The 27,246-nt window shown below is 40.9% G+C and overlaps 1 protein-coding gene across 1 annotated transcript in view; it reads right to left on the reverse strand.

The window, feature by feature from the left end:
* Positions 1 to 767: 767 nt before the first annotated feature.
* The window catches only part of chico (TLE family member 5), a 58,756-nt gene continuing 32,277 nt past the window's right edge, over positions 768 to 27,246 (reverse strand). The window contains exons 3-5 of the mRNA XM_048613927.1: positions 17,525 to 17,588; positions 15,308 to 15,352; positions 768 to 818 (exon numbers count right to left, since the gene is read on the reverse strand). Of these exons, the coding sequence (XP_048469884.1) occupies positions 768 to 818; positions 15,308 to 15,352; positions 17,525 to 17,588 (160 nt within the window). The remainder of the gene's footprint in view (positions 819 to 15,307; positions 15,353 to 17,524; positions 17,589 to 27,246) is intronic.

The raw sequence follows: 27,246 nt of genomic DNA on the forward strand, positions 1-27,246 counted from the left end.
CCTACGATTTTATAAACCTCAATAAAGGTCACCCCTCAACCTCCTAGGCTTCAGGTAGAAAAAAAGTCCTAGTTGCTCCACTCTATTTTTATAACATCTTGGTAAGTCTTTTCTCATTGGTAACTTGCTTCATAGAGGAATCCATAAACAGTTATGTTACAGCTGGGGCCTATGGTGAATTAGAAGCTTGATGCTTGCATTAAGTGGCTACCTAGGATGCCTAAAATAATTAGGCCTACAAACTTAGCTAAAATCTGAGCAGAATGGGTACCAATACCATTGCTGGTGGGTGATATACTTTGCGCTTGACTTCTGCCTTTAAAAAAAAAGACACCTCACGATGGACCAATTTTCAACCCAGACTCTGATTCCCTCATTCCTCACAGGCTGATGGATCTAATTTGCCTTGTACTTCTGTTCCACCTGACAGAGGCCCTTCTGGTGTAGTGGTAGTGCGCTACCTCTAGGCCAGGTGAATAATAACAATTCTGAACATGTTGATTATAATTATCTACTGCCTTACAGATGACAAAACCCAAACAGCAATGTCCAGAGCTGTTTGTCAGTCATCTAAAGACAAGCCCAGATTCACACACATCTCAAACACTGACTTGCCATATGAATGCCTTTAAGAAATGTATGCAAGTACTGAACAATACTCTATTGAAAAAATTAGATACCAGGATTTATGATGACCAAGCAAATAAGATTCAATTTGATGACATGGAATTCTAGGTCGTTTAGGGTTTATTTGAGGCTTTTGGGATTTATATCCTATGATTACCCCTCGAGACCAGCAACCAATCGATGCTTTGAATCTGAACAAAACAAAAAATTCTATTAATGCCTCATCAATCAGTTTCTCAAGAAAAGTATTTTGAATTTTATGCCTTCTTAACAAAATGCCATGAACTTTTTTTTTTAAATGAAATGTTTCCTCATTGTTTCTAAAAAAAAAAGGAGTCTGTCCTGCCAAATGAAATTTCTGCCTGGATTTAAAACTTCTAATGTGCATGTAATTTGTGGCCAGAACATTCCATTTCAAAGCATCCAGGTCAAATATTTATCTTTGGGTGTGACTGAGGGGATGGGTGATAAAGTAAGGAGGCCTGTTGGAGTTTGGTAGCATTAAGCTCCATGTGCTTTTACAGTAAATGCTTTGAGGACAGTCCTTAGTCAACGCTAGACCCAAGTGGTAACATTTTCTGGCCAGAGGTGTGGCAAATCCATCCACAGAGAGCTCGGAGAATCCAAGAAAAATGGCCTGCAACATAGCCTCAGTCTTAACGTCCTCATGTTAGTTTTCAAATTCCAACTGGCTTTACCCACCACTTCCCACTAATCTGATGGCCCCCACCAACCCCATTTCCAAACTCCTCCAGCATCATACCCTACAAGGCATCTCTACGACCCATTCTGGAGTTTTGCACAGTCTATACTTTCATCCTCTGTAACCTTTGTTGGACATCTCTAACTGCCTGGACTCCACAGTTCCCAGCTTAAGACACTCTACCACTTCCTTCTCCATGAAAATGCACGTTAAAACTGAACAGTTTGGAACTCCTTTTGGCTACCATTCTTCCAACAGGGAAATGGTAGCAAAATGGTGATGTGTCCTTGAAAACAGTAATCCAACAGCTCAAGTTTAGGATTCAAATCTCACCGTGACAGGAATGAAATTCGAATTTGATTAACAAAACCCGCATCTAAACAGCAAATCTCAGTAATGGTTACGATGAACAACCATCGATTGCCATAAAATACATGTGGTTTGCTAAACTCCTTTAGGAAGGGAAATCTAGCAGATCTTAACTGGTCTGGCCGACATGTGACTCCAGACTTTCAGCAACATGGTCAACTCCTACCTGAACTCTGAAATGGCCCCAGTAAGCCACTCAGTTGAACAGTAATGAGGGATAGGCATGCAGATGGCACCAAAATTAGTGGTACAGTAGACTATGAAGAAGATTATCTAAGAGAACGAGGTCTTGATCAGCTGGATCAATGAGCTGGAGCAGTGGCAGATAGATTCTAACATGGGTAAATGCAAGGTATTGCATTTTGGTAAGACTAACTGTCTGGGTCCTGCCCTGGTTTATGGTAGGGGCCTGGGGAGCATTGTTGAACAGGGGTGCAGTTACACAGTTCCTTGAAAGTGGCGTCATGGGTGGACAGGGTGGTGAAAAAGGTGTTTATGCTTGGCTTCAGTGGTTAGAGCATGGAGCATAGGAATTGAGACATCATGTTGTGGCTGTACAAGACATTGGTGAGACCACTTTTAGAATCCAGAATTGTATGCTGTTTGGAGAGAGGAGCAGAACTTCAAGGTGGGCATGTCTAGAAGAGATGTGGCAGTGAGTTAAATACTAAATAAAATCCAAAAGAACTGTGGATGCTGTAAATCAGGAACAAAAACAGAAATTGCTGGAAAAGCTTAGCAGGTCTGGCAGCATTGGTGAACAAAAATCAGAGTTAACGTTTCAGGTCCGGTGACCCTTCCTCAGAAAAGAACTGTTCTGAGGAAGGGTCACCAGACCTGAAATGTTAACTCTGACTTTTTCTTCGGTCGCTGCCGAGCATCTCCAGCAACTTCTGTTTTTGTTCCTGATTTACAGCATCCACAGTTCTTTCGGTATTTATACAATTCTGGTTGTCCTGCTGTAGGCAGGATGTTGTTAAACTAGAAAAGGGTACAGAAAAAGTATACAACGATATTGCCAGGACTGGAGGGTTTGAGTGCGAGGAGGAGTGCAAGGAGAGGCTAGATTGCATGGGACCTTTTCTCCCCTGTAGTGTTGGAGACCGACAGGTTTATAAAATGATGAGAGGTATACATGGTGAATAGCCAAGGTCTTTTTCCAAGGGTAGGGGAGTCCAAAATTAGAGGTTTAAAGATGAGAAGGGAAAGATTTCAAAGGGACCCGAGGGACAGCTTTGTCATGCAGAGGGTAGTGCATGTATGGAATGAGCCACCAGAGGAAGTGGTGAGGCGGGTACAATAACATTTAAGAGGCATTTGGATAAGGACATGAATAGGAAAGGTTTAGAGGGATATGGGCCAAATGCAGGCAAATGGGACTAGTTCAGTTTAGGATATGGTCAGCATGGACAAGTTGTGCCAAAGGGTCTGTTTCTGTGTTGTATGACTCTAAATGCCGGCCTTGCCAGTGATGCTCGAATCCCACGAATAAAGAGAAATGTCTTCAAATTATGTTTGATGATATTGCTGCGAAGCCCCTTTGAGCCAGCAAAGGTCCTATCCAAATGAAATTTATTGTTTTCTTGAGGTTGGTTGGCTCACTGAGCTGGTTTGTTGTTTGGCAGACGTTTCATTACCGTGCTGGGTAACATCCTCAGTGCAGCCTCCGATGAAGCATCGGTGTGTGTTCCCACCTGGTTTTTAAACTCTGGAGTCCGTTGAGATGGATTGCTTCACTTCTGGGTTTCCTTCGTAGTGGAATGTATATGGGGTCGAGTTCAATGTGTTTATTAATAGCGTGCTTCGTGGAGTACCATGCTTCCAGGAATTCTCGTGCTTGTCTCAACAGGTTTTCAACGCAGCAAAACAAACCACGTTGCTGAAATTCAGCCAGTGGCAAGAGAAACGCTTTTAGCCAACTCTGTTCCCAGTAATGGTGCGGGCACAAAGTGAACATGTTTTTAAGCAGTGGGATCATTATAGTACAATAGGGCCAGTGTTTCTCCAGGAGGAAGAACACCAGCTCACAATCAGCTGTCTATTTTTTTCTGGATGGCAATCCGCTCGTTATGGTTCTGTTGCTGCCAATTACACCCTCTCAATACCCATTTTTTAAAAATCAAACTAATTCCACAACTACCTCATTTGGTCTTGCACCATCATCTCTCATTATGGTACCACCCCTTCCATTCTCAACACCCTGTCCACCACCAGACCCAGCTTGCTTTGCTTACTCACTTAAGACTTGTTACAGAACAGATGTGACATGTTCCAATTACTGCAAAAGGCCATCGACCAGAAATGTTCACCCTCTCTTCTCCTCAGAAGTTACCTGACTCGCTAGGCATGAGTATTGTGCTTATATTTCAGATTTCTCTCTCTTCCTGCACCTCCTCCTCCACCACCATCCACTTTATTCTGCCTTTTGCAAGTGGGTCATTGAAGGCACACTACCCAGAAACAAATGGCCACAGCAGCTAATGAGAAACGTGAAGGATGCTTGGAAACCAGGCTTACGTCAGTTCAAAAAAAAAGATACATGCATGTTAAAGCTTTTACTTTGCCTTTAGGGCAAAAGGGTCATTCTCATATTGCCAGCAACGGATGGATTCCTGCTCTTCCCCTCACACTAAGGGAAGGCCCTCACCTGAAATCCCCAAAGCCCCACCTACAAAAAGGTTAACGGTGTGCATACACTGTGCATTATAACAACAAAACACGGATCACAAAACAGACAGCCTCAACATGTGCAACATTAGTATCACGCCTATTTCCCAGTCATATTTTGAAGTATTTTCAGATGCAACATGCCAGGGTCTTGACAGAATTTGCAGCAGCAAATAGAGGTCCACAATCATAAATGCAGTGTGCTTGGTTTCAAGCCCTGATTACAATTACAAAATTGTAAAAGAATCTTGAAGGAAGGTTATCGTTTTACACCAGACTCTTGATCAAATCCAGAGGTTTAAAAAAAAAAATCACTGCAGTTTTATGAGTATGTTTGGCCATTAACTCCAACTCCAGACGGGCAACCATGGCTATGTGCAAGCTGATTTATGACACATTTAACATGCTGCTCTCGAGAGAAAGTGAAGGTGGCTTTACACTGCTGGAAAGTCAACTACAGACAATACTCCTGTCTTCAAATACAACTAGTTATCAAAGACCCCAGAGACATGCACAAACATCCACAGTCTCACATGTTTGCCATCAGGTCTCCAGATGCGGCAAATGTTGAACTTTTTATTTTAAAGGTCTGGGAATGCTGCTTAAAATATGACCCAACAAATTTCAGGCCTCTTGTGGCTTCCCAATTTCCATTTTTTCACCTTTTACCTTAAGTCTCTCTCTACTTTAAGTCATCCCTTAAAACATCTCTAATTTACGCTTAGGTCACCTGTTCTAATCTATCAAAGCTTATTGAACAATGAAGCACATTGCTTTTTTAATATTGAAAACTGTATAAATTCAGGACATTGTTTTTTTTTAAAAAAAGCAAAATTATTTATTAATATGTTCACACCCTGGATGAATAGCCTAATCATGTGACTGTAAAAACTGGAGATGTTAAAATCGCAAGCTTCTGAAAATCAACTGATCCGCTTCCTAGGATCCACCCCAAGGTAGCAATTCTTCAACATGAAACAGCTACAGCTCCCCGAGGTGTAAGAAAATGAGGTTCAACGAAGGATACTTCCCTTTACAAAGGGGAACACACACACGGTGGGAGTCTCTCAGTCGTAGAGTTTATCTAAATATAACCAACAATAATTGCACCTTGGCACCCAGAGCACTTTCCCACAACACCTAAAAATATAGTCACTGATTCCAAAATAAACGACAGAGAACAAAACGACTTTTGTAGTATAATTGATGCACGTCTGCCAAACAGAAGAAAACCTAAGGTTAATGGAAACCAGGGTAGGGAGGTGGAAGATTGGGAATGAAGACACGGCTCAACTAGAATGTAAGATAGAGGATTCGGAGAGGGCTTGACAGGCCTTATACTGAGAAGCAGTTTCCTCTCGTAGGGGAATCTAGAACTAGGGAGGCTGAGAGCTTGCGAGGGGGCAGGGGGGATGCAACGTTGCAGCATAAACATTTCTCTTTTCACCTCCTGTACTTATCCTGTCATCCATCAGGAAAGTACGACATATACCACATTCCTATCTCATCTAATTCACTGATGCCCTTCAGCAATGGAAATCACCTTACCAGGCCTACAATCGATTCCAGACCAGTGTTCCTTCGAAAGCTGCATGACTCCAGGGTTCCATGCATGGTAATCAGTATTGAAGTGCCAATTGTGGCATTGACTTCCAGTTCCAGAAGTCACTTACGTGCAGGGACCTCAGAGGCCTCTGGATCAAAGTGGAAAATTAGAGGAAATGCTCTTTTGGACCCACAGCAATGTGACTGACTCTCAACTGCCCTCTGAGCAATTAGGGATGGTCTATAATGCTATTGATGCCCTTATCCCACAATTGAATTACGCAAAACAAAAATGTAAGTCACGCAATTAGTAAAGGTACAGTAAACTTGCTGTAGTCTAATCAGACCATCAGGCTGCTTTCTCATTAGAGAGATGATTGATCGTAGCATAACTGAGAGTCAACAGGCCTCAGACAAGGCCAGTGCTTGAGAAGGCAAGACTTCCACGGTCATCTCAGTCAGTGCAGCAATCTCAAGGGGGCTATTTTCTAAACACAAAGGTTTCGGCAATCTGAAGCCCTAGCTCAGGATTTGCTCTATGTCAACTAACCTGCCTGGTGACCATGAGGTAAGTAAACACAATGTTAGCATTCATCTCAAGAGGGCCGCAATGTAAGAGCAGAGATGAACTGCTGAGGTTATACAAGGCTCTGGTCAAAGCACACTCTGAATACTGTGAGCAGTGGTGGGCTCCATATCTAAGGAAGGGTGCACTGGCCTTGGGTCCAGTGGGGGTTCAAAACAATGAACATGGGGATGAAGGGCTCGTCATAAGAGGAGCAATTGAGGACTACAGGTCTGTACTCAGTTTAAGGGTGAGGGAGAGATCTCTTTGAAACTTACAGAATACCGAGGGGCCTGGATAGAGTGAATGCGGGGATGATGTTTCCACTAGTTGGAGAGCCTAGGACCCGAGGGCACAGCCTCAGAGTGAAGGCAAGAACCTTTAGAATGGAAATGAGGATGAATTTCTTCAACCAGCGGGTGGTAAATCTTTAGACTCATTGCCGTGCAGGGCTGTGGAAAATTGAGAATGCATTTAAAATAGCAATAGATAAGAACTTGATTAGTAAGGGGGTTGAGGGTTGGGAGGGGAAGAAGGAAGGAGAATGGCGGTGAGAAACACATCAGCCACAATCGAATGGTGGACCAGTCTCAAACGGCATAATTCTGCTTCTAGATCTTACGCAAGCCCTTCTGCTGACATCACAAATCAGCTGTCCAGCTAACCACGCTGACGGACGCACTTCTGCATATCAGGAATGGATTCAAAATCAATCGTTTCCAATGAATAAGCAGGCATCGACTTTTGAAATATTTTGTGCCTCCGTTATTCTTCATTACTAAAAAGGTCTTCCGAGCTTTCTATTCCTGGATGACACAGAGTTATTAGAGGGTAGCAGGTACAACACTACAGCTGGCCCGAGTATCTGTGGGCTAGGGAATGGGAGAAGAAAGAAGATAGAAGAGTGCCCTAATGCAGGCTTTTAAAATGAACAAGTGGTTTAATGGAATAGACAAAGGGCAAACGTTTCTACCTGTAGGGATGAATTTTAAAAAACAATTAAAGCTCAGATATTTAAGACAGTCACTAGCAAATTCAATAATGAAGTCGGGAGAAACATCTACAGCCAGACTGTGCAGCTTGCCACTATACGGGAACAGATCAAACTGAACATTTATTATCATTCCTTCGGATTTTGGTGTCACTAGCTAATCAACATTTGTTCCCTATCCCTTACTGCCCTTGAATGAAATGGCTTACTTAGCTATTTCAGAGTCAACATACTACCGTGGGTCTGGGGTCCTATGTAGGCCATAACAGGCAAGGTCTGGCAGATTTCCATCCCTAAAAAAGATATTTATAAATAGAGAATCAATTTAGTTTACTAAATGTGTTCATGGGATGTGGAAGTCGCTCGCTAGGCCAGTTCTTATTGTACATCTGTAAATACACTGGTGAGGGTGGTGGGAAGCTGCCTTCTTGAACCATTGCAGTCCTTGGGGTGGCAACTGATGATAATGACCATTGTTATCATTACCAATTTGTGAATTGAATTTAAATTTGTGGTGCGACTTGAACCCAGATCATTAGACCTGTTCTCTGGGTTTACTATAAGACCATAAGACCTAAGAGCTTAAAGTAACCAATTTAGCCCATTGAGTCTGCTCTGCCACTCAACGAGATCATGGCGGATCCTTGAATCCTCATCTCCACTTCCATGCCTTTTCCTCGATTCCCTTACTGATTAAAAATCAGTGTCAGCGTTGAACATTCTTAATCCAACTTTCTGGGTGAATCCATAGATTCACTGCCCTCAGGATAAATTCCTGACGTTTCTGAAACGTATTACTCCCTTACTCAGATTATTCCATCTGGTCCTAGACCCACCTACAAAAGCAAAGGACCACTCAGCATCTACCCTGACAAACCCTCTAAGAATGCTGTATGTTTCAAATGAGAGGAAACATTATTTTCAGAATTCCACGTAGTACAAGCCAACCTATTTAACCTCTTCTCATAAGACAATTCCTCCATGTCCAGGGTCAACCTGCTGAACCTTCAATGTACTGCATCCAATGCCAGCACAGTCTTCCTTAGAAAGAGATCAAAACTGTTCAATATTCTAGCTGTGGTCTAATGGGTTCCTTGTATAGTTTTAATAAAGCCTCCCTATTTTTATGTTCTATTCCCTTTTAAAGAAAGGTTTAAGATTCCATTTGCCTTCTCCATAACCTGTTGAACTTGGATGATAGACTTATGATTTATGCACAAGGAACCCCCAAGCCCTTCTGTACTGCAGCTTTCTGCAGTCTGTCTCCATTTAAATAATATTCAGCTCCTCTACTCTTTCTGGCTAAGTGCATAACCTCACATTTTCTCACAATACCCCACATCTGCCAAGTTTTTTGCCATTTACTTAAAATTATTAGTCCATTGACATTAAGAGAACCAGTAGTGTACTGGTAATGCATTTAAGGGAATGCTAGCAAAGTACTGAAGGTGAACAAGAGAAAGTTTTGTTGATAATGTTAGGTAAGGTGAGAGGAAACGCACGTACAGCAAAGTTGAGACAAATATAATGGGCTGTTTCTATTCCACAGAAATCAATTTCTGTGCTATAACAATTGGAGATGAAGACACATCCTCATTGAAAAGTGCACGTGCAGAAGAGAATGCCAAAACAAAATTAATGTTCTACCAAGTAAAACACATGTCATGTGATAGCTGCTCTGATGTTAACCAGCTCTTTGACACAGATGATACTGTACAAGCATTGAACCAGTACTTACAATAACAGCACACAGTCTCTTTTTGTCTGCTCCTTCATCCTGTTATGATTCCAATAAAAACAGAACTTTGAACTAACCCTTTTCCTCTTCATTCAAATGATCAAGTTGGGATTTCAACGGCGATTACACTAGTTGGTTAACATTATTTTGCAATCCCTCCACTCCAGTGGTGTATCCGATCATTAAATTCCATTACTCACCCGAAACAGCATCAAGTTGACTTTGCTGAAGTGTAATCGAGGCCCAAGTTATTGTGCAGCATACCAGCAATCGTAACAACATTGATTTATGACTTTATTAAGCCTTCTCTGGAGAATGAATGCAATCTTCACACCAATGGGTTTGAAAATAAATTTCAAAAATAATAAATCAGTGCCATAATGTACAGTCACATTACAGCTCTATAAAATGCTAGGTCAAAAGGAATGTAAAACTGCTTAAGCTCCCAGCTTTGAAGGGCAAAAGGGACAAATGACTCTTAATAGGTTACCTTCAACTTTCTATCCACGTCTTAGAAATCATTCAGCTCAGAGTGCAATACAGCACAATCATCGAATGACAGAAAGCATTCGCTTGGACAGAACAACAGTGGCCATCATAATCATACAATATTTTCTGTGCCTGGTCCTTGCTCAGGTGTTATCTTCCCTTCAATGAGAAATATTGTGTCAGGATCAGCTCTCTGCATGTGCTGGCTTTGCTCATCTCAGTAGGTGAAGGTAGCCAAGCTATTATAAACCATCTGGCAATGGTGTTTCAATCCCCACAAAAGACTGAGAAGTTTTAAAAGAGAAAAGAAATTTGAATTTCTGATGACTATGCAAAAAGGAACATATACTAGGACCAACGTTTAAAACCTTTACTCAACAAACAAATTCAAAGCAACAGTAACTAAGGACTACTTTTGTAGGCAAATACTTGAAAATTGACCAGAGAATGATTAAAAAAACCACACCGTGGTAATGCTTCACACTTGCTCAAGTAGACAGGCCCTCCTACCAGAACCAGCCTGAAGTAATTCACAACTCCAGAGTGCTTCCACTCTTTTTCCTTTAATAGCTGTTTGGAAATTAAAAGCTGCTCAATCTTTAATGATATGGGTTTCTGTGGAGATTACTTCTTCTAGACAAGGCTAGGTGTAGCTTCATGCAAATCCTCAAAAACTGGGTCTTTTTCATTAGAGCTTGAACTCCCGTTCACCTTGTAGAAAGTGAATGAGAGAGGCTGGTCACCTCAATCTTTCTGCTCAAAAATTCTTGAGAGTGGCCTATATACAAGGTTCAGGGTTTTCTTAGTAAAAAAACTGAAACTCAGTTTTACAATGGTGTACTACGACAGTACCCATTACTGAGCTCACCTTCATGGCAGTGTGAATCTCATGGGCCTTGTATCCATGTAGATATGTTAATTAGTTGCTTATTCTCTGGACTACCAATTCCATTTACTATCATAATCAAATTGACAGTTTAAAGTTATAACCATTTGCAAAATCTACCCTGATGCTGCCAGACCATGCTTTAAAATGAACAGTCTCGCCATTATCAGCATACCTATCATCGACGTGTGTGAATCTCTTATCTGCTTTCCAATAAAACAACCTGGACTCCCCTTTAATAATGAAGCCATCCAAGCTTAGTGCTGGGCAGAATTCACAACGGGTCATCTGACCCCTTCATTCTTCAAACTCAGCATAACAACGTGGTTCTTGCGTCAAGCAGGGTATTTCACTTGATGCAAGAATGCAGATATTATTCCTTGTAATACAAGAAACTAAATGTGGATTTCATGGTATCAAAGAATCTAACAGACCTTTATTACCTCTGGCTATTATCTGCATGAATTTTATTCACAGGCGCATAATCTAATGTTAGTCGAAACATTTATAACAGAAGCATACTTCCTGTAGCCTGAGATAACAAGGTGTAGAGCTGGATGAACACAGCAGGCCAAGCAGCATCAGACAAGCAGGAAGGCTGACGTTTCGGGCTTCAAGTGAATCAGAGTTAACAAAGGTTAGGAGACCTTCATATCCTTCTGTCACGTGCTACAATACAGTGAAACATGTCCCTTTAAAAAAATGGGGCATGGGGGAGCAGAGTCAAGTCATCATGGTCCTAGAGGATCTGAGGGCTGCTGTCTTATTAGAGAAGACTGACAGTGGTTTAACTGGAGGGCCAGCACACCTTGGGAGATGAGAAAGGTCAAGAAGCAAAAGTCCTTCATGGTAACGTCAGCTGGTGTGGGAATTGAACCATGCTGTTGACCTCACTCTGCATCAAAACCTGGCCATCCAATCAACTGAGCTAACTGACCCCCAGGTCACTAAAGGAGGTATATTGACATACTAAGTGCAACATTATAATGTCAAGATTTGAGAGAATATTGGGCATCATAATTCTCACATACATACACCCATCTCTCCTCCAGCATGGCAACAAACTCCACCCCCATCCTACAACACACACAGAAAACCAGATCAATCCACCTCACCGCACCCCTCCCCTCACTAAAATCTCCACACAAGTTTTGCCTGGGGAGTTGCAATTGGTAACTTGGAAAAGTATTGCAAGCACGGACCAGCAGGTGAGACAGAAATAAGAGTAGAAAAGGGGGGCATGAGTAAAAATGGTACTTCAGTCAGAAAGTTAAACCACTGAATAATATTTCCGACTGCCAAACTTGCCCTTCCTGCCTGCACAGCGAGCTGATTTAAAAACAGCTGAATTAAAACTGAAGATTTGGCTCACTTCAATTAACCTCCTGAAACTCATCCTGTCAGATGTCACGTTTGATGCTCATCATGCCAGCTGGTTTCCGAAATTACAACCTCATTAATTTGTTTTCTTAAAAACCCTGCAGAGTAAAATGCAATTCAATCTCATCACACTACAAGAGACTTCAAATGAGGAGTTTTATCAACATGCAACATTCAGTCCCAACATCAAGCTGGTGCTAACCATTAACCAGATACTTAAATGTCATTCAACAGACCCCTTTCTCAAGCAGCCCAAAACTTTGGTGATCTGTACAATTTGACTCGAACAAGTTTGGATTCTCCCCCATTTGTACAGTGAATTCAAATGCTGCCTTGTTGAGGCATACAAACCAGGAAGGCTTGTCCTCTGCCTCTGCTTGGGTTATGTTAACATCACAAACATCCAAATCCCACTGATAATAAGATGATCTGATTCTGTGCTATTGACTGAGGGATAACTATTTGCCAAGGCAACATGAGATAACGTCACTGGTCTACTCTGAGGTAGTGCTAAGGGATTTTTTTATTTTACATCTGGCAAACAGGCTAATGATTCATCTAAAGGAAGGTACAGTCCTCCAGTCCTGCCCTGGAGTGTCACATTTGATCTTTGTGATCAAGCTCTGGAGTGGGAATTTAACCTTGTTTTCAAAATGGCAAAGAGGGATGCTAACAGAACGACAGTCATCACACATCCCTTAGCAGTGATTAACCAACATTAAAATTGATCAGCATATCAACATTTGCTTTTGTTATGCATACAGACGCCAAATACTCCTCATCCAGAAGGCGATTCTCACTAAGAGATCACCACCAAGGAATGAGTTGATAGACAGCATCATGATCAAGCTCAGGAGACGCCAGATGATCACTATGGGGCAGCATGGTAGTTAGCACTGCTGCCTCTAAGCGCTAGGGACCTGGGTTCGGTTCCAGTCTCGGGTGACTGTCTGTGCAAACTCCACGTATTCTTTCCATGTCTGTGTGGGTTTCCTCTGGGTGCTCCAGTTTCCTCACACAGTCCAAAGGTGTGCAGGTTAGGTGGATTGGCCATGGGAAATGCAAGGATAGGGTAGTGGGGTGGGTTTGAGTGGAATGCTTTTTGGATGGTCAGTGATGACTTGATGGGCCGAATGGCCTGCTTCCTCACTGCAGGGACTGTATGATTCTACTTGTACTTTCAAACAGCAGCGTGAGTGAGTGGGCTGGTGTGCTGCAGTGCTGTAACTTTTTAAACACTTTTTTTTTGTGATGCTTCACTGGTCAAACAGTGCACTAAGAATTTAGGAGTAGAAATTAGTCCTGATTAACAACACAAAAGTGGACAAGTTATATGCCCAATTTCAATTCCATTCCAAGTTGCATCCATGCTACTGCAAAGCATAACTCGTTCTCATTGTATTAGAAACAGAACAGTACACTTAGATGGACAAGTCATACATACTGACTATGCAAAGTGATGAACCATTGCAGAATTAAAAGTTTGAGAGTAAACTGCTCACAGTTTTGTCAACTGCCATTTTTTAAGTGTCAATACCACTTTAACTTGGCTACGGGTATGGTACTCATACCCATCATCCAGCACACCGTAACAATTACAAAGTTAACATTAAAATACCAACAGAAGAACAGCAAATGTTGATCATTTATGACAGCAAACAGAAAATGCTAGAAACGTACAAATCAGCCAATATCCTTGGAAAAAGTAAAGTCATATTTTGAATTAGATTGAAGTTTTCACCAAGACCAGGAAGTATGAAAGACTTTTGGACAAACTGGGGAGAACAAGGTAGTGGGCTGGGGGAGCAGGAATGACAGAAAAAGCCGATTTGTAGAATATTATAACATGGAAGAAGATGGCCATTCAGGTCATTGTGACTGTACTGGCTCTTCATGAGCTCTGCAAATTTCTCCTTTGGAAAAATTATTGAACCGGCTTCCACCACTTGCTTCAGGCAGAGCAGTCCTGAGAAGGAATTGATGATATATTTCTTTCCTCATGTCATCTCCAGTTCTTTCGCCAGTTTAACTCCATGTCACTCAGACAAGTACATGAACAGGGAAGGTTTGAAGGGACACGTGCCAGGAGCAGGCAGGTGGGACTAGTTTAGTTCGGGATTATGTCTGGCATGGACCAAAGAGTCATATAGCATAGAAACAGACATTATGTCCACCAACTACTGACCCTGCTGAGTTAGTCAAATAATTTTGAATGCCTCAATCACTTCTCCTCTTAACCTTTTCTGTTCTAAGGACAACAACCCTTGCTTCTCCACATCACCAGCGTTCTGAAGTTTTTCATTGTACATATCATTCTAGTAAAATAGAAGTAAAATTCTGCAGATACTGTAAATCTGAAATTAAAACAAAGAAATGCTGTTAAAACTCAGCAGGTTGGCCAGTATCTACAGAGGGGAGGTGGTGGGAATGGTGACGTCACCAAACCCACTCTGAGGCATGGGTTCGAATACGGTCATAGCAAATGAAGAATTTTAAATCCAATAAAAATCTGGAATTTTAAAAAAAAAAAGGACCATGTAGCCATTGTCAATTGTTGGTTTTGAAAAAAAAAATCTGATAAGCCCTTTAGGGAAGGAAATCTGTAAATGACAATATTGCAGCTCTAATTTACAGAGTTCAAACTGCAATCAGCAAGCAAGGCCTAGATTTGGACAGAAGCAACATGTTGAGACTGCTGCATAGCTCAAGTGGACATGATACCCAAAAAAAAAGCCCTATTATTATTGATATCCACGCAGCAACTACACACTACCACGAGAAAGTAGTTACTTAATCCTAACCCTGGCTTTGCTTGAACTTCTCATCCATTAAACTAGATTTCCATACATTTTTTTTTAAAAAAAAGGAACTGTAAGGGGTCAACAAGCTCTATCAGGAACTAGAAAATGTTTAGCACTCCAATTTTAGATCTTACTCAGTGGGAAATGAGCCCCAAAAAGATGTGAAATCACATTAACAGTTCATTATATAATATCACATTTGATTTCCTGGAACATGAGTGGAAGGAGAGAGTAAATCATCAAACAATAGGCGCACAACTGAAGTCAACGACATTTACTTTTTAAATATTTAATAAAGGTTGAAAGCTCTGAAGCACTTTATAAAAAGTAATAATAAATGAGATAGTGCCCATTATTAATTTATCATTCAAATTAATCTGTCGGCAGTTCCAATTAAAAAGAACATTCAATTATTCATTGGTGTATAATTGGAAAATACAAAGAGAAAAGTTCTATTTACAACCAGGCTCAATCATGAAATTTGTCACATTTATGGTAGGACAACCCATGAAGCATTTCTAAGAAGAGACCAAGAAAGTTACTTACCTGTTTATGCATTTCAATGTTCAAACCATAAGACATTTCGTAATACTGGAAAAAAACCAAACCAAAATAAAATGTTAATGTCTTACATTCTATTTTGGATGGACCCTCTGTGCGGTTATTAATCACGCAACCATGTTATGATCATCAAGATAGCCATTTGTGATCTCCAGTAGTCACTTGCTCATGCACCAGCACACTAATGCACTCCATCAGATAAACGCACAAGGAATGTCAATTCTTTAAAATCAAGTTCCTGCCTGTGGAAACTCCTACAAAAACACAAGGCCTAATGAGAGCTCAAAGCCTCTTTACTGAAAAAGATGCTTTTACCAGGTCTCCTGATGACACTAGCTAGGATGCAGCTTGCAGTGCATTCATGCTTCTTTATTCTTTCAAGGGAGGTGGGTGCATCTGGCAGAGCCAGGATTTTGTACCTACCCCTAAGAGGCTTTATTATCTCTAAAACGCTGAGTGGCTTGCAAGGCTTTTCCAACGGCAATTAGTCAACCAATTTGTTGTGGGTCTGGAGTCACATGAAGGCCAGATGGGGAAAAGATAACAGATTTACTACTTTAGTTTACCAATAATCTTCTAGGGCGGTTTTTACAACATTCAATGATAGCTGTCATGGTGATCATTACCGGAAGTAACGTTATATTCCAGATTAAGAAATTTAAATCAATTTCACCAGCTGCCACGTTGGAACTTGAACCCGTCTCCAGAATAGTAACCTGGGCCTCTGGGTAACACTTCCAATAACTGCAGGTTTTGCCTACGGGATGCCTCAGTGCAGTTGGATTTGGAATCTGCTCTCCACCTGCATATGTACAGACACATCTAAAGGCAGCATCATCAGGCACATACCCTTCGCCAAATTCCCCCTTTGAGCCTGGGTCGACTAAGCCAAGGCAGAGATCAGCAAATGTAATTTAGGTCAGGAACTGAAACAGGTTTACGTTCCTGAATGGAAATGTTGTTAGCAGAGAAAATCAAGGATTCAGTACTTAAAACCATCAAGTGTTTGGTGGTCCACGTGCCTCCATACTCAAGAAAAGGTGCAAAGAGAGATAAGGTAAGATCAGGGAGGAGTGAAAAATGAAACAAGAGAAGACAAACAAACAGTCAACTACACTTTTCACATCAACAAGTACGTAAAAACAGAATGAGATAGCAGACAGTTCTCATTCAATATTTAATCCAAGAGTTGGACTCCATCTTGGTAAAGAAATCCTACTGCTTGTTGCAAAACCAAAAAAATCTCAGTGTCCAATCCCCCAGCTGAAAAATTATCAGGGGGTCACCTTTGGTGTCGAGAAGATCAGGAGTAGCTATTTCATGCATCCATTTCAAAGCAAACAGGGAATTCATAGTGAACCTCCAATTATTTGGGTAAAATAGAAACTGTTGGAATAAAAAAAACAGTTGGAGAAACTCGGCAGCTCTGGCAGCATGTGGGGAAAGACAGCGAGTGAGTTAACATTTCAAGTCTGATAAGACTCTTCTCCAGGACTGAAAAGGTGCTGGAAAACAGTGGTATTTTATGCTGTTGACAGAAAGGGAGGAGGAGCGAGTAGAACAGATTGCGAGGGTACACTGAACAAAAAAAAGGGGAGTGCTCATGAATCTTGAAACTTTCACATCTCTCTCTCTCTCCTTTATTATCATTAGCACTCCCTTGACTTTTGCTCTGAGCACCACCACCTCCTGTTCCACTCACTTCTCTCCTTTTGTCAACGGTATAAAATCCACCATTTTCCATCCTCTTTCAGTTTTGATGATAACTCAGCGTTTCAAAACCAATGTAACTCCATTTCTCTCCACACAGGTGCTGCCCAACCTTTATATTTTCTCTAGCAGTTTATATTTAATTCACATATCCAGCATTTACAGTATTTCACTTTTAAGTACAGAAACTGCTCATGAGCATTGCCCAGAAACCACATGCAAGTCTAAAGATATAGGGAGGTCAAGTGCTCCCAGAATGTCAGTTCAAATAGGAATTCATAACAAACCAACACTACATCACAACTTTTAAGTTAGAGATGGCAACACTGTACATGATTACATGGTGGAGAAAGATGCACAGCTCCTTTATGATTAATGAGACATCCCCCAGCTATATGCATACATCCAAATATCTAGACAAATGCAGCATACAGTCTGGATAGACTTCAACCTTTTTGTAAAAAAAAGGTGCAATGAAAGGAAGGTCCTTACCATGACATAATGGCGCTGCATTTCTGTCTTTTCACTGGCCAGTTTGTCACATTCCAACTTGAGGCTGTGGTTAAAAATACACAAAACAAAAATCAAATGACAAATTCGAAGAAAACATTGTACTCTCTGCTCTTTAGGTTTCATTCCAAATTCAAGCTCTGCCCTTTGCCTTCAGGGAAATGAAGTGAAAATATTATACTCGGTTGCATTTTTTTGTATGACTACCCAATGCATCATACTCCACTGAAAACAAAAAAAAATCTACTGCTGTCATGCCAGGGCACTGACGAAAGAGCCACGTTTTACACAGAATCCCAAATATTTGCAGCCTACTTGACCATGTGCTTCTCTCACAGCACTGTCAACTGAAGCTTTCATCCAGCATTCCCACGTGACCAATTTCCATCAGGGGTCACTCAATGTTTAGTTTCTCTGAAGTACATAGTGATTTTTTTTTAAATGAAGTTCCTTCTCTCCCACCCAACATCTCTCTCCCTTCTCCCACTTGCAAGAGAGGTACACATGCCAGTTATAACATTTATACTGCCACCCTGGTAGGAACTGAATCACTGAATACAGATCAAAATACAGTGATGGGGGCTTGGCACAGTAATAATTAGTTCATTAAACTACTAGGGCATGATTACAAAATTTAGTGAGCATTTGGAGTAACCTCTCAGAAGGTTCCAATAATGAAACACTGCCAGGGACATTGAGCAAATTAGTCCATCTCATTTTTAAAATTTAATGTAGCTGTATTAAATCTATGTAATGCACAGAAACAAACTTCCAACTCACGAACATACAAATCAGGTAGTCTCTTGGCCGCTTAAGCTTGTACCGCCATTCAGTAAGATCCACAAGCAATCTATAATTTCTCCCCATTCCCATGGACCACCTTTCATCCCATTCTTTACCAAGACTCTACCTCTGTGTTAAAAATGTTCAAACACGTCGCTTCCACAGACTTTTGAGGCAGCACAATCCCGAACTCAAGGCCTTCAGTGAAAATAAATTTTACCGCATCCGGTGTCTTTAATTGAAAACCTTAGGTTTTTGGGGGAAAAAAAAAAGGGAAAATCTTTTCCACACGCACACTGCCAAGATGTCTCAGGATCTTACAGGTTTCAATTAAATCTACAGGGTCACACAGTGGTTAGCACTGCTGCCTCACAGCGCCAGGATCCCAGGTGTGATTCCAGCCTCAAGCCACTGTGTGTGTGGTGTTTGTGCAAGTTTCGTCTGCAGGCTCGGATTTCCTTCCACAGTCCAAAGATGTGCAGGTTAGGTGGATTGGCCGTGCTAAGTTGCCCATAATGTCTCAAGATGTGCAGGCTAGGGGCATTAGCCACAGGAAATGCAGGTTTCCAGGGATAGGGTAGGGGGTGAGTCTAGGCAGGATGCTCTTCAGAGGGTCCGTGTGGATTGGATAGGACGAATGCCAGCTTCCACACTGCAGGGATTCTATGATTGAGTCACCGACTCTCCTAAACTCCAGTGGATACTAGCTTAACCTACTGAACTTCATCTCATAAGACAACTCGCCAATTTCATGTATTAGTCTAGTAAATCGCCACTGAATTACATCAAAGGCATTTACATTCTTCCTTAGATAAGGAGGCCAGTACTGCACATGACGCCAGATGTGGTTCCACCAGTGCCTTGTAACATACCTAAAGCATAACCACCCTACATTTCATTCAATTCCCTTCTCAATAAATGAGAATATTCTATTAGTTTTCCTAATTGCTTGCTGTGCCTAGATGTTAAACTTTTGCAATTTATGCATTAGGATAGCGAGGCATTGCAGAAGAATCTGCCTAATTCCATGTTTTGGGTTGATTCTGAGAAACTGGAATACCTAAAGGATATTGTGAACTATACCTGCTACGTCTGTTTTTTTTTGCTTTAGGCTACGATTTAGGGAGATATCAGTTACACTACATATGGAACAAGTCACAAGGAAAGACAATGTTCAGTTAATAGTGTTTTTAGTCATTTGTTACAATGGATATTTTAGAAAACATAATCATGATGTATCATTTTTTCAGCTATTAAGTGTAAGTTTTTTTTTTAAAGAAGTGAAGAGTTAGCAGCTTGCGAGGTGATCAATTTGATGATAATGTGTGCAAGTGGACTGCTGCCAGCATGATTATTTAACAGCCTATGCCCTTTCACCAGAAGGGCACACCAGTTAACTCACTTCAATGTCTTGCTGCTTGGGTACTGACCTGTATTGTTCCAGAGGTCCCAAAGCTTTGTACAGCCTCCCGAATCCAGGAGTCTGTGGGCAACCACTTCTCCCCCTGCTGCAGGCCTCAGTAACTTACGTCATGGATACACCCAATGTCACTACTCCAGGACTGAGCACAGCCAAAACACGGCTTTAGTTTAATGCCCATCAATTGCCTCACCCTCTCATCTCGGGGTCAGACTGCTCTTGCAAATACTGGCACAAAAACAGTGATAACGAAAAGAAAAAGAGGCGCATTTTCTTGTCCTTCTGCCAAAAGGACATCAGCCCCATCACTGCCTGGATTTCCAACTCCAGGTCATTGACACTGACCAAGGTTATGATGTATTCAGTCAAACAGCGCTACCTCTAACTTGGCTTTGTACAAGAGTGCACTACTATTCGAGCAATACCTGAAAAGTCCCAAAATATTTGTGGTTACACACTCTGGTGAAGTTAGAGAACCTAGAAACTGAGGAACAAGAGCCTTCAAATTATGGACCACTGCAGCTTCAAAACATCCCAAACAACTGAGCAGCACAACGTTACTTTTGAAACAAGCAACAAGATAACTTCAGTTCAAAAATAAAAGCTCTGTGGGATCTTCCACGTGTGCTTGGACTTTGCAGCCTCCTGTCAAAGATAGCACTACTGGCTGAGTTAGCACAACTGGGAGAAGTGTTAACCTAAATAATGCTTAAAAATCCTTGAGTGGAGCTCAAAGCAACTGACTCGGAGGTTAACTACAGGATCTGAACTGAAACTTAATATTTCCAACACAGAGGTAGCTATTGAGCAAACCACAGAGACATACAACACTTAATTATTTTCCACTAAACAAGCCAAAAGGATTCTCACTCCAGTCAACAGCATTTGGTAGAATTTCATGCAAAACAGATTATCAAAAACAGATATGGATTTCTTCCAGGGCATACCAGCCACAAGACTGACTCTATTCTGGTGCAAACAAATGGCCCAATAAAAAAAATGGACAGAGCCTCCTGCAGCATTGTCAGGTTGTCCAGTCAATGAACTGTTGAAAGGTAGGAGGGGGATTATTTCAGGCTGTTGCTCTACACAGGAATATTGAAAAATAAATGGGAATATTTCTCCAACCACATTCAAATGGGAGACACCACTTTATCATCCCACAAGCAGATTTACAGCAAGGAAAAAAAAACTAGCCCAAATTAACATGCAGCATTTAAATAGCAAATGTGATGCACTTTTAAAGTTTCTACAGAATAAGATCAGCACTATAGTTCATTTACTTCAAGTACAGAATGGATTTGGTGACACCAAAGCAAAATTTTATCATTGCTTGAAATCTGGGAAAGGAGAAAATGTTGCGAATACTCAACAGGTTAGGCAGCAGCAAGAGCGAGAGCAAAAGAAACAGTTAACTTGTCATGTTTCATCAGAATCCCCTCCAGTTCTTCTACATTTGTGTGTGTGTTCAAACCTCCACACCTCTAAAAGGCAAGTATATGCATCTTTTGGTAAGGAGGTCAAAACTGTGCACACACAGTCTCATCCAGACTTTATTCAATTGCAACAACCTCCAAAACCTGCCGATCCAGAGGCAAGAGTTCTTAGACCAGAACTGCAAAGATGATTTATCAAAAGATATGCCCTGGAACACAAAAATTGAGACACCTCATGTGCTAAGCATGATGTGTCAATTAGTGACAGCATGCTGTTTCAGTCATGACCAGTGCCTAGGAGATGAGGCACAAAGGAACTGACAATTTGAACAGGTCTACCTTCCTGCAGTAAACTAAGGCATTTATAAGCAAAGACAGTTTAGAAAAGTTGAAAAAAAAATTGCCGAGTCCCCGGAAAGAAATGTCCTCATCACTTTGACAGCAAAGGGTCAGAGGTGGGCCATCTTTCATTCAGGAGTAAGGAATTGTAACTATATTTTGAAATAATATGAGGAGAAGCAGAGAGCCAGAGAGAGCCATCGTAGGTTGGCTGGGCTGAATGGCCTCTTTCTGTGCTCTAAAAGTCTATGGAACTATATAACACAATAGGCACCAAGAGAAAAAAAACGTGGAGCAAATGGATGGGAAAAGGCTTGTCAGCAATCAGCACACAAATGCCCATGTGACACAATTCATTTTTAAAATCTAATTATTAAAACACACATGCAGAAACGTTTGACTACAGCCCTTCCGTTAATAAATTCTTAGAGGTCAGAAGCAGCAATGATCTCCCTGACAGGTATACAAACAGGCCAGCAGTAATAACAGATTCCAAATAATCTCAGCACAATGCTCATACATACAGATAACAATATCTCCTGAGCCGAGTTAACATTATAACTCTGCATTCAGAAAGCCTGCAAAAACAAGGGCCACCTCTTCACTGCAGAGCTAAAGAGCAAAGCAATGCCATTGTCTAAATGCTAGGTTAGGACCACCGTGATTTCAGGCTCCAGGCTCCAGCCTCCCACCAGCTGAACACCAGTAATCCTCCCCAAGATAGGCTACACAATGCTACAGTCAGTCAGGACTCTAATCCAAACCACAGTCAATTTTTCCCAGCTTGGCTGACTCTTGTTTTTAAGGGGATAGTCCGGTGCTAAAGTAGTTCCACTTCCTAGACAGGCACATACCACGGCAATCTGTCAGAGAGTTACCGAGCCTATACATCCCCTTGGTGCTATTTAATAAAAATGGTCTGATGCCATTGTTAAACCAAACAAATTGATGCAATGACTTTGCTCAGCATACATACTGTGCAGTAGGTAAAGGAACTAGTTGAGTGTTCAAAATATATTTCTTTGATTGAGGGAATTTTAATTTTGCATATCATTTGAAGGACACATACTGCTAGTGCTCTCTTCAGCCCTTGTCCTGTATTGTGATTTTAGATGAAAAATGGCCACCATTTAACGTGGTCATACGATCACCAACTTGCACATGCATACATAAATGCACATATACTCCAAAATAAACAACCAACTTCACCCCATGTTTCTTCACCTCATTGACAGGATCCTACAACCATCTGAACAAGATACCAGTCAGTCTTGACCTTGACACAGCCATGTGTAATAGGTTACTTACTGTGCACAGCTAACAACTGAAGGAGCGGAGTATTTTAGCAGTTGTTATACTTGCCATTAAGAGGCAGTGCCTGTACTCAGTCATATGCATGGTGGCCATAACAATCCAACGACACTCAGCAACATCTGTTGCACTGGTCGAGAATCAAGCTTATAACAAATTGCCAACCCAACTCGTTCAAATTAAAATGCCAAAACCAGGAGTATTGATTTTCATCAAATACTTCAGCAAATGGATTGCATCAGCACTTCCAATGACCTTATTGGACCATATTTTCCTTTGGGTATTAAATCTCAGAACATGCAGACCTGCTTACACTCTGCACTGCAGGGTAGTTTAACCAATCACACATTTTATCATCACTGACTGTGCTTATTCTGGTTGCTCGCTCAGTGGGGAAGCCATCCGTAATGATCCTGCCAGATTACTCCCCAGCTGAAGGTGGAGATGGTCTCAGTTTAGCTGCAAGCTCAGGGTTTCACCTATTTGGAAATGGATTCAAGAAATCTTGCATTTTATTAATTGAAAGGGAGCAATTAGCTCCTTAAGATACTGCGACAGGTCAATTATGACTTTATACGGAAGTGTGTGTGGTAGGGAGGTAGATAATCAGGGGGTAGAAGTGGATATGTTCTCTTGGCCTCTGGTTCAGGTCCTTCTCACAGTAGATTGCAACTGCAATTATGTTGCAGTAGAAGAATCTGTCAAACTGATGCTCAGGATGGTAGCATTTGATTTATTAAATGCACAGTAACATGTTGTTGCTTTAATAATCATCTCTGCACCAGCTTGCTTTGTTTAAAAACATTAATTTGTATTCAAATAGAGAGTCTTGAATATACAGAAACATCCTGAAGCGCTTTTGAGGCGCACTTTCAACCAAATGTTGACACTGGGCCGTTCAGGGGAAATATTACAGCCAAGGCCAAATGCTTGGTCAAAGAGAGGTTTTAAAAGAAGCTTCTAAAAGGAGGAGAGGGACGCAAAGCAGAGGAGAGACAGGGAAGTTTAGGAAGAGAATTTCAGAGCCGATCATCTGAACAGCTGAAGGCAGTCACTACTATTGAAGTGATGGAAATTGGTAGTCTGCAAGAGGCCAGGATTGGGGTGGGGAGGGAGAGACAGACAGAATCTGGAAGAGGTGCAGGAGATCAGAGATAACGGAGAGTTGAGGAACAAACTTAAAAATAAGAATGAAAATTTTAAAAATCAAGGTACCTCTCAAGCAGGCAACAGCGTGTCGAGAAGCAGAAGAGTAATGGGTTAACAGAATTTGGAACAAGTCAGAAAACAGGCAGAGTTTTGAATGACATCTGTATGGAAGTCCAGGATTCCATTTTGCTTATATTCATGAGCCTGAATACAAGTCACTGAACCATGTTCTGTGCTTGGACTTTCAATTACTACATCTGAGAAACCGTGTAACGTGCGTTAAGATGAAACAATGAAGAAACACAAAAGGTATTCTCAGTTTAGGAGCTCTAAACAATAGCTGGAAATTGAAAATGTGATGGGGAGAGCTAACACTCCTTAAATTTGATCCCATAGGAGCGGTTACCGCCTGGGAATACAGAATCAGCCCTTTAATTTTCAACACGTGCCTGGCAAAATGACATGAGAAGACTTATTTTGAGAACAGAGCGTAAAAACAAAGTTGACATTCCAAGCATAGTGCATCACTCTTATTCTGTAATCAGAGATGCCACCTTTCAGACATGACATTTAACCAAGATCTTGCTTACCCTCTCAGATGGCTGCAAAGCATACTCCCCTGGTGCTACATAGAAAAAAATGCAAGTTCCCCCTGGTGTCTGAGCCCACATTTGTTTCTTAATCAACATTAAATCTTGCCTTCAGTTCTTTGGCATCTGTGGAGTCTTGCTGTGCAGAAATCAGCATTAGAATAGTGGCACACTTCCAAAAGAACTTTGTGGTACCAGTGCTCCAAAATAAACTGAGGTTAGGCAAGACATTACATAAATAGAAATATTTTTGTTCCCCCATACAGAAGCTAAGAAGAGTAGATATGAAACATCCATGAACAAAACCTGTGTTTAACAAAAATCTGTTCATCACCAATAAAGTCATGGCCATATTTCTAATGATGTTACACTGTTGGCCAGTAGCCTCATCTAACATTGTAGTCACATAGGTCTTTCAGTGACTCGATTGGCTAGTTTCAGGCAACTTGCAAAGCTACACACATTCTGTGCTCAATTATGATCACAGGTTGTACAAAAATGATGCACTATTATTCAGATGACCTGGGAGCCTGTTGAAGTTTAATAGATCTGATCATTGCACAAGACCTTGATTTGTTATAGATTGATTGTTTAAAAACACAATTTCGCACATTGTTGAAAGGGTCAAAAACAAACAAAAAAGTCTGGGGGAGGTTGAGAACATTTTTCTTAAAAAAAAAAGCCTTATAGTCATTACAGTACAAAAGGCAACCAGTCAGCGTGTCAAATTCATGCTGGTATGAAAGCGACTACACTGGGCTCAATAAAACATGAATTTAGTTTTAAATAAAAGTTCATCAATTGAAGCATAATCCTTCTCTTCCTCTGAAATTATTTAAGACGAGGAAGTCCACAACTTCAGATATGAGCTATTCGGCTCATGGATTTAAACAAGAATCCTACATTTGACTGGTAAAACTAGGCTGAAATGGAGAAACAGCTTCTCATCCTTAAAGGAAATAATTGTGCCATGCATTTTAATAGTCAAGTATTTCCATATATATGCAGGAGTCTTGTGGGCTGTCAGCTTTGTCCCAATTTTCATTCTCTTTTGGAGAAATTGCGTGCACCGCACAGCTGCATCACCGAACTTTTTCCCGGATCTGAAATCAGTTAAGTGCTTCAGTCTCTGCTTGAGAAGTGCTAAGAGGGATGATTACAGTTACATGGTGATTGGCCTTTTGTTACCATGCCTGTTAATGAAATCATACTGTACATTTTAAAAAAAAAAGTCAATTGCCTATCATTTTGCTAGAGAGCAAGAAAAAAACCCTTTCGTTGAATAAAGGGAAACAGAGACCGTTGCTCTATCTAGTTAACTCTCCATTTTAAACACATCAACAATTTACAGTCAGCCTACACACTAATGTACTGTATTTAGCCCCTAGCCTATTCCAACCATATCCAGGATGAAAAAAAGCCATCCATGCACTGAACAACATAGATTAGAGATTAAGTAGTGCTATGACCGAGGCTTGAGGTGTGCAGTGTCACTCATCTCACTATTCTACGGGTCACAGCAAAAATAAAAGTATTTTTTCCAGTTGCCAGGATGACCAGTTCAATATTCAATACCTCATCTCAATCAGATTTTAAACAAACAGATCTACTGAGCAGGTTTCTTAATTATCTAAAACATATTTAATGAAAGTGCAACACATGGTTAACTTATGCTGTTGATAATACAGAAGGCTTCACTTCAAAATATTCCCAAAACATATTCTTACTTTTAGAGGAAAATAAAATATTTCTCTGCAAAGATGGGCTTTCAAAAAAGAACACTCTAGCTAATGGGTTTTTAGTCAAAAAAGGGTAAATCAAAACATATTCCAGAATCAGTTACAGTGATGCTGTGGCACACATTGTCAAGTCATAAATCACACACTGTTGTCTTGGAGATTCAGCTTGCTCATGAGAAACAACCTTCAGATTTTCTTAATGTTATTTTTTCCCCAAATGGACTAACAGGTTCTACTAGGAAGCCAACAAGAGGGTTTTCTTTTCAGAAATAGGGGAGGTCAGCTGGATGACTTATTCTTAGCAAGCTTTCCTCCATCCTCAGTATGTTCCTCACAGGCTTCTTTCCAGCTGAACCTGATAATTTAAGAGCCTCTCCAAGGTAGTCATTATTGAAGACCAACAAAAAAAAAAGCTCCAAACAGGGGTCTGCAGTCCAGCAAATAATTATTACCAGTCACGTGATTTACAGAAAACCCTGTTTAAAAGATATAAACTGGAATTTCTACTTAAAAAGGTTCACTGTCTACAATGGACTTTCAATGACCTCTATTAAAGAAACTACTACTGTTATTTTCACGCAAGTCGGAGTAAATTCATTTTCTCTACAATATTGTCTAACTCATGTCCTCCAAGATATATTAACCATAAAATGCCTTTGTAACAATAGTTAAATTTCAGTTTGTCATGAGAGACTGGAGTCTACTTTGCTGAGGGCAGCTACCAAACCAAATGGGCCTCCTTCTCAATGCCCAACCATTTTTGAACGGATAATGAAATGGAACCTCCTGTTTGGTGAGACATAGCTTATCTCAGGTGATCAGACAGCTGAATTGTTATTTTAACCATGTGGCCACATTTTACTCAGACAGCCTAAACACCTAAGAAATATCATTTTTTTTCAACTGTGAAAAGAAATTTGAATTTTTAAATTTAAAA

This window comes from Rhincodon typus, chromosome 29, assembly GCF_021869965.1.
Source record: "Rhincodon typus isolate 14 chromosome 29, sRhiTyp1.1, whole genome shotgun sequence".
Classification (NCBI taxonomy): Eukaryota; Metazoa; Chordata; class Chondrichthyes; order Orectolobiformes; family Rhincodontidae; genus Rhincodon; species Rhincodon typus.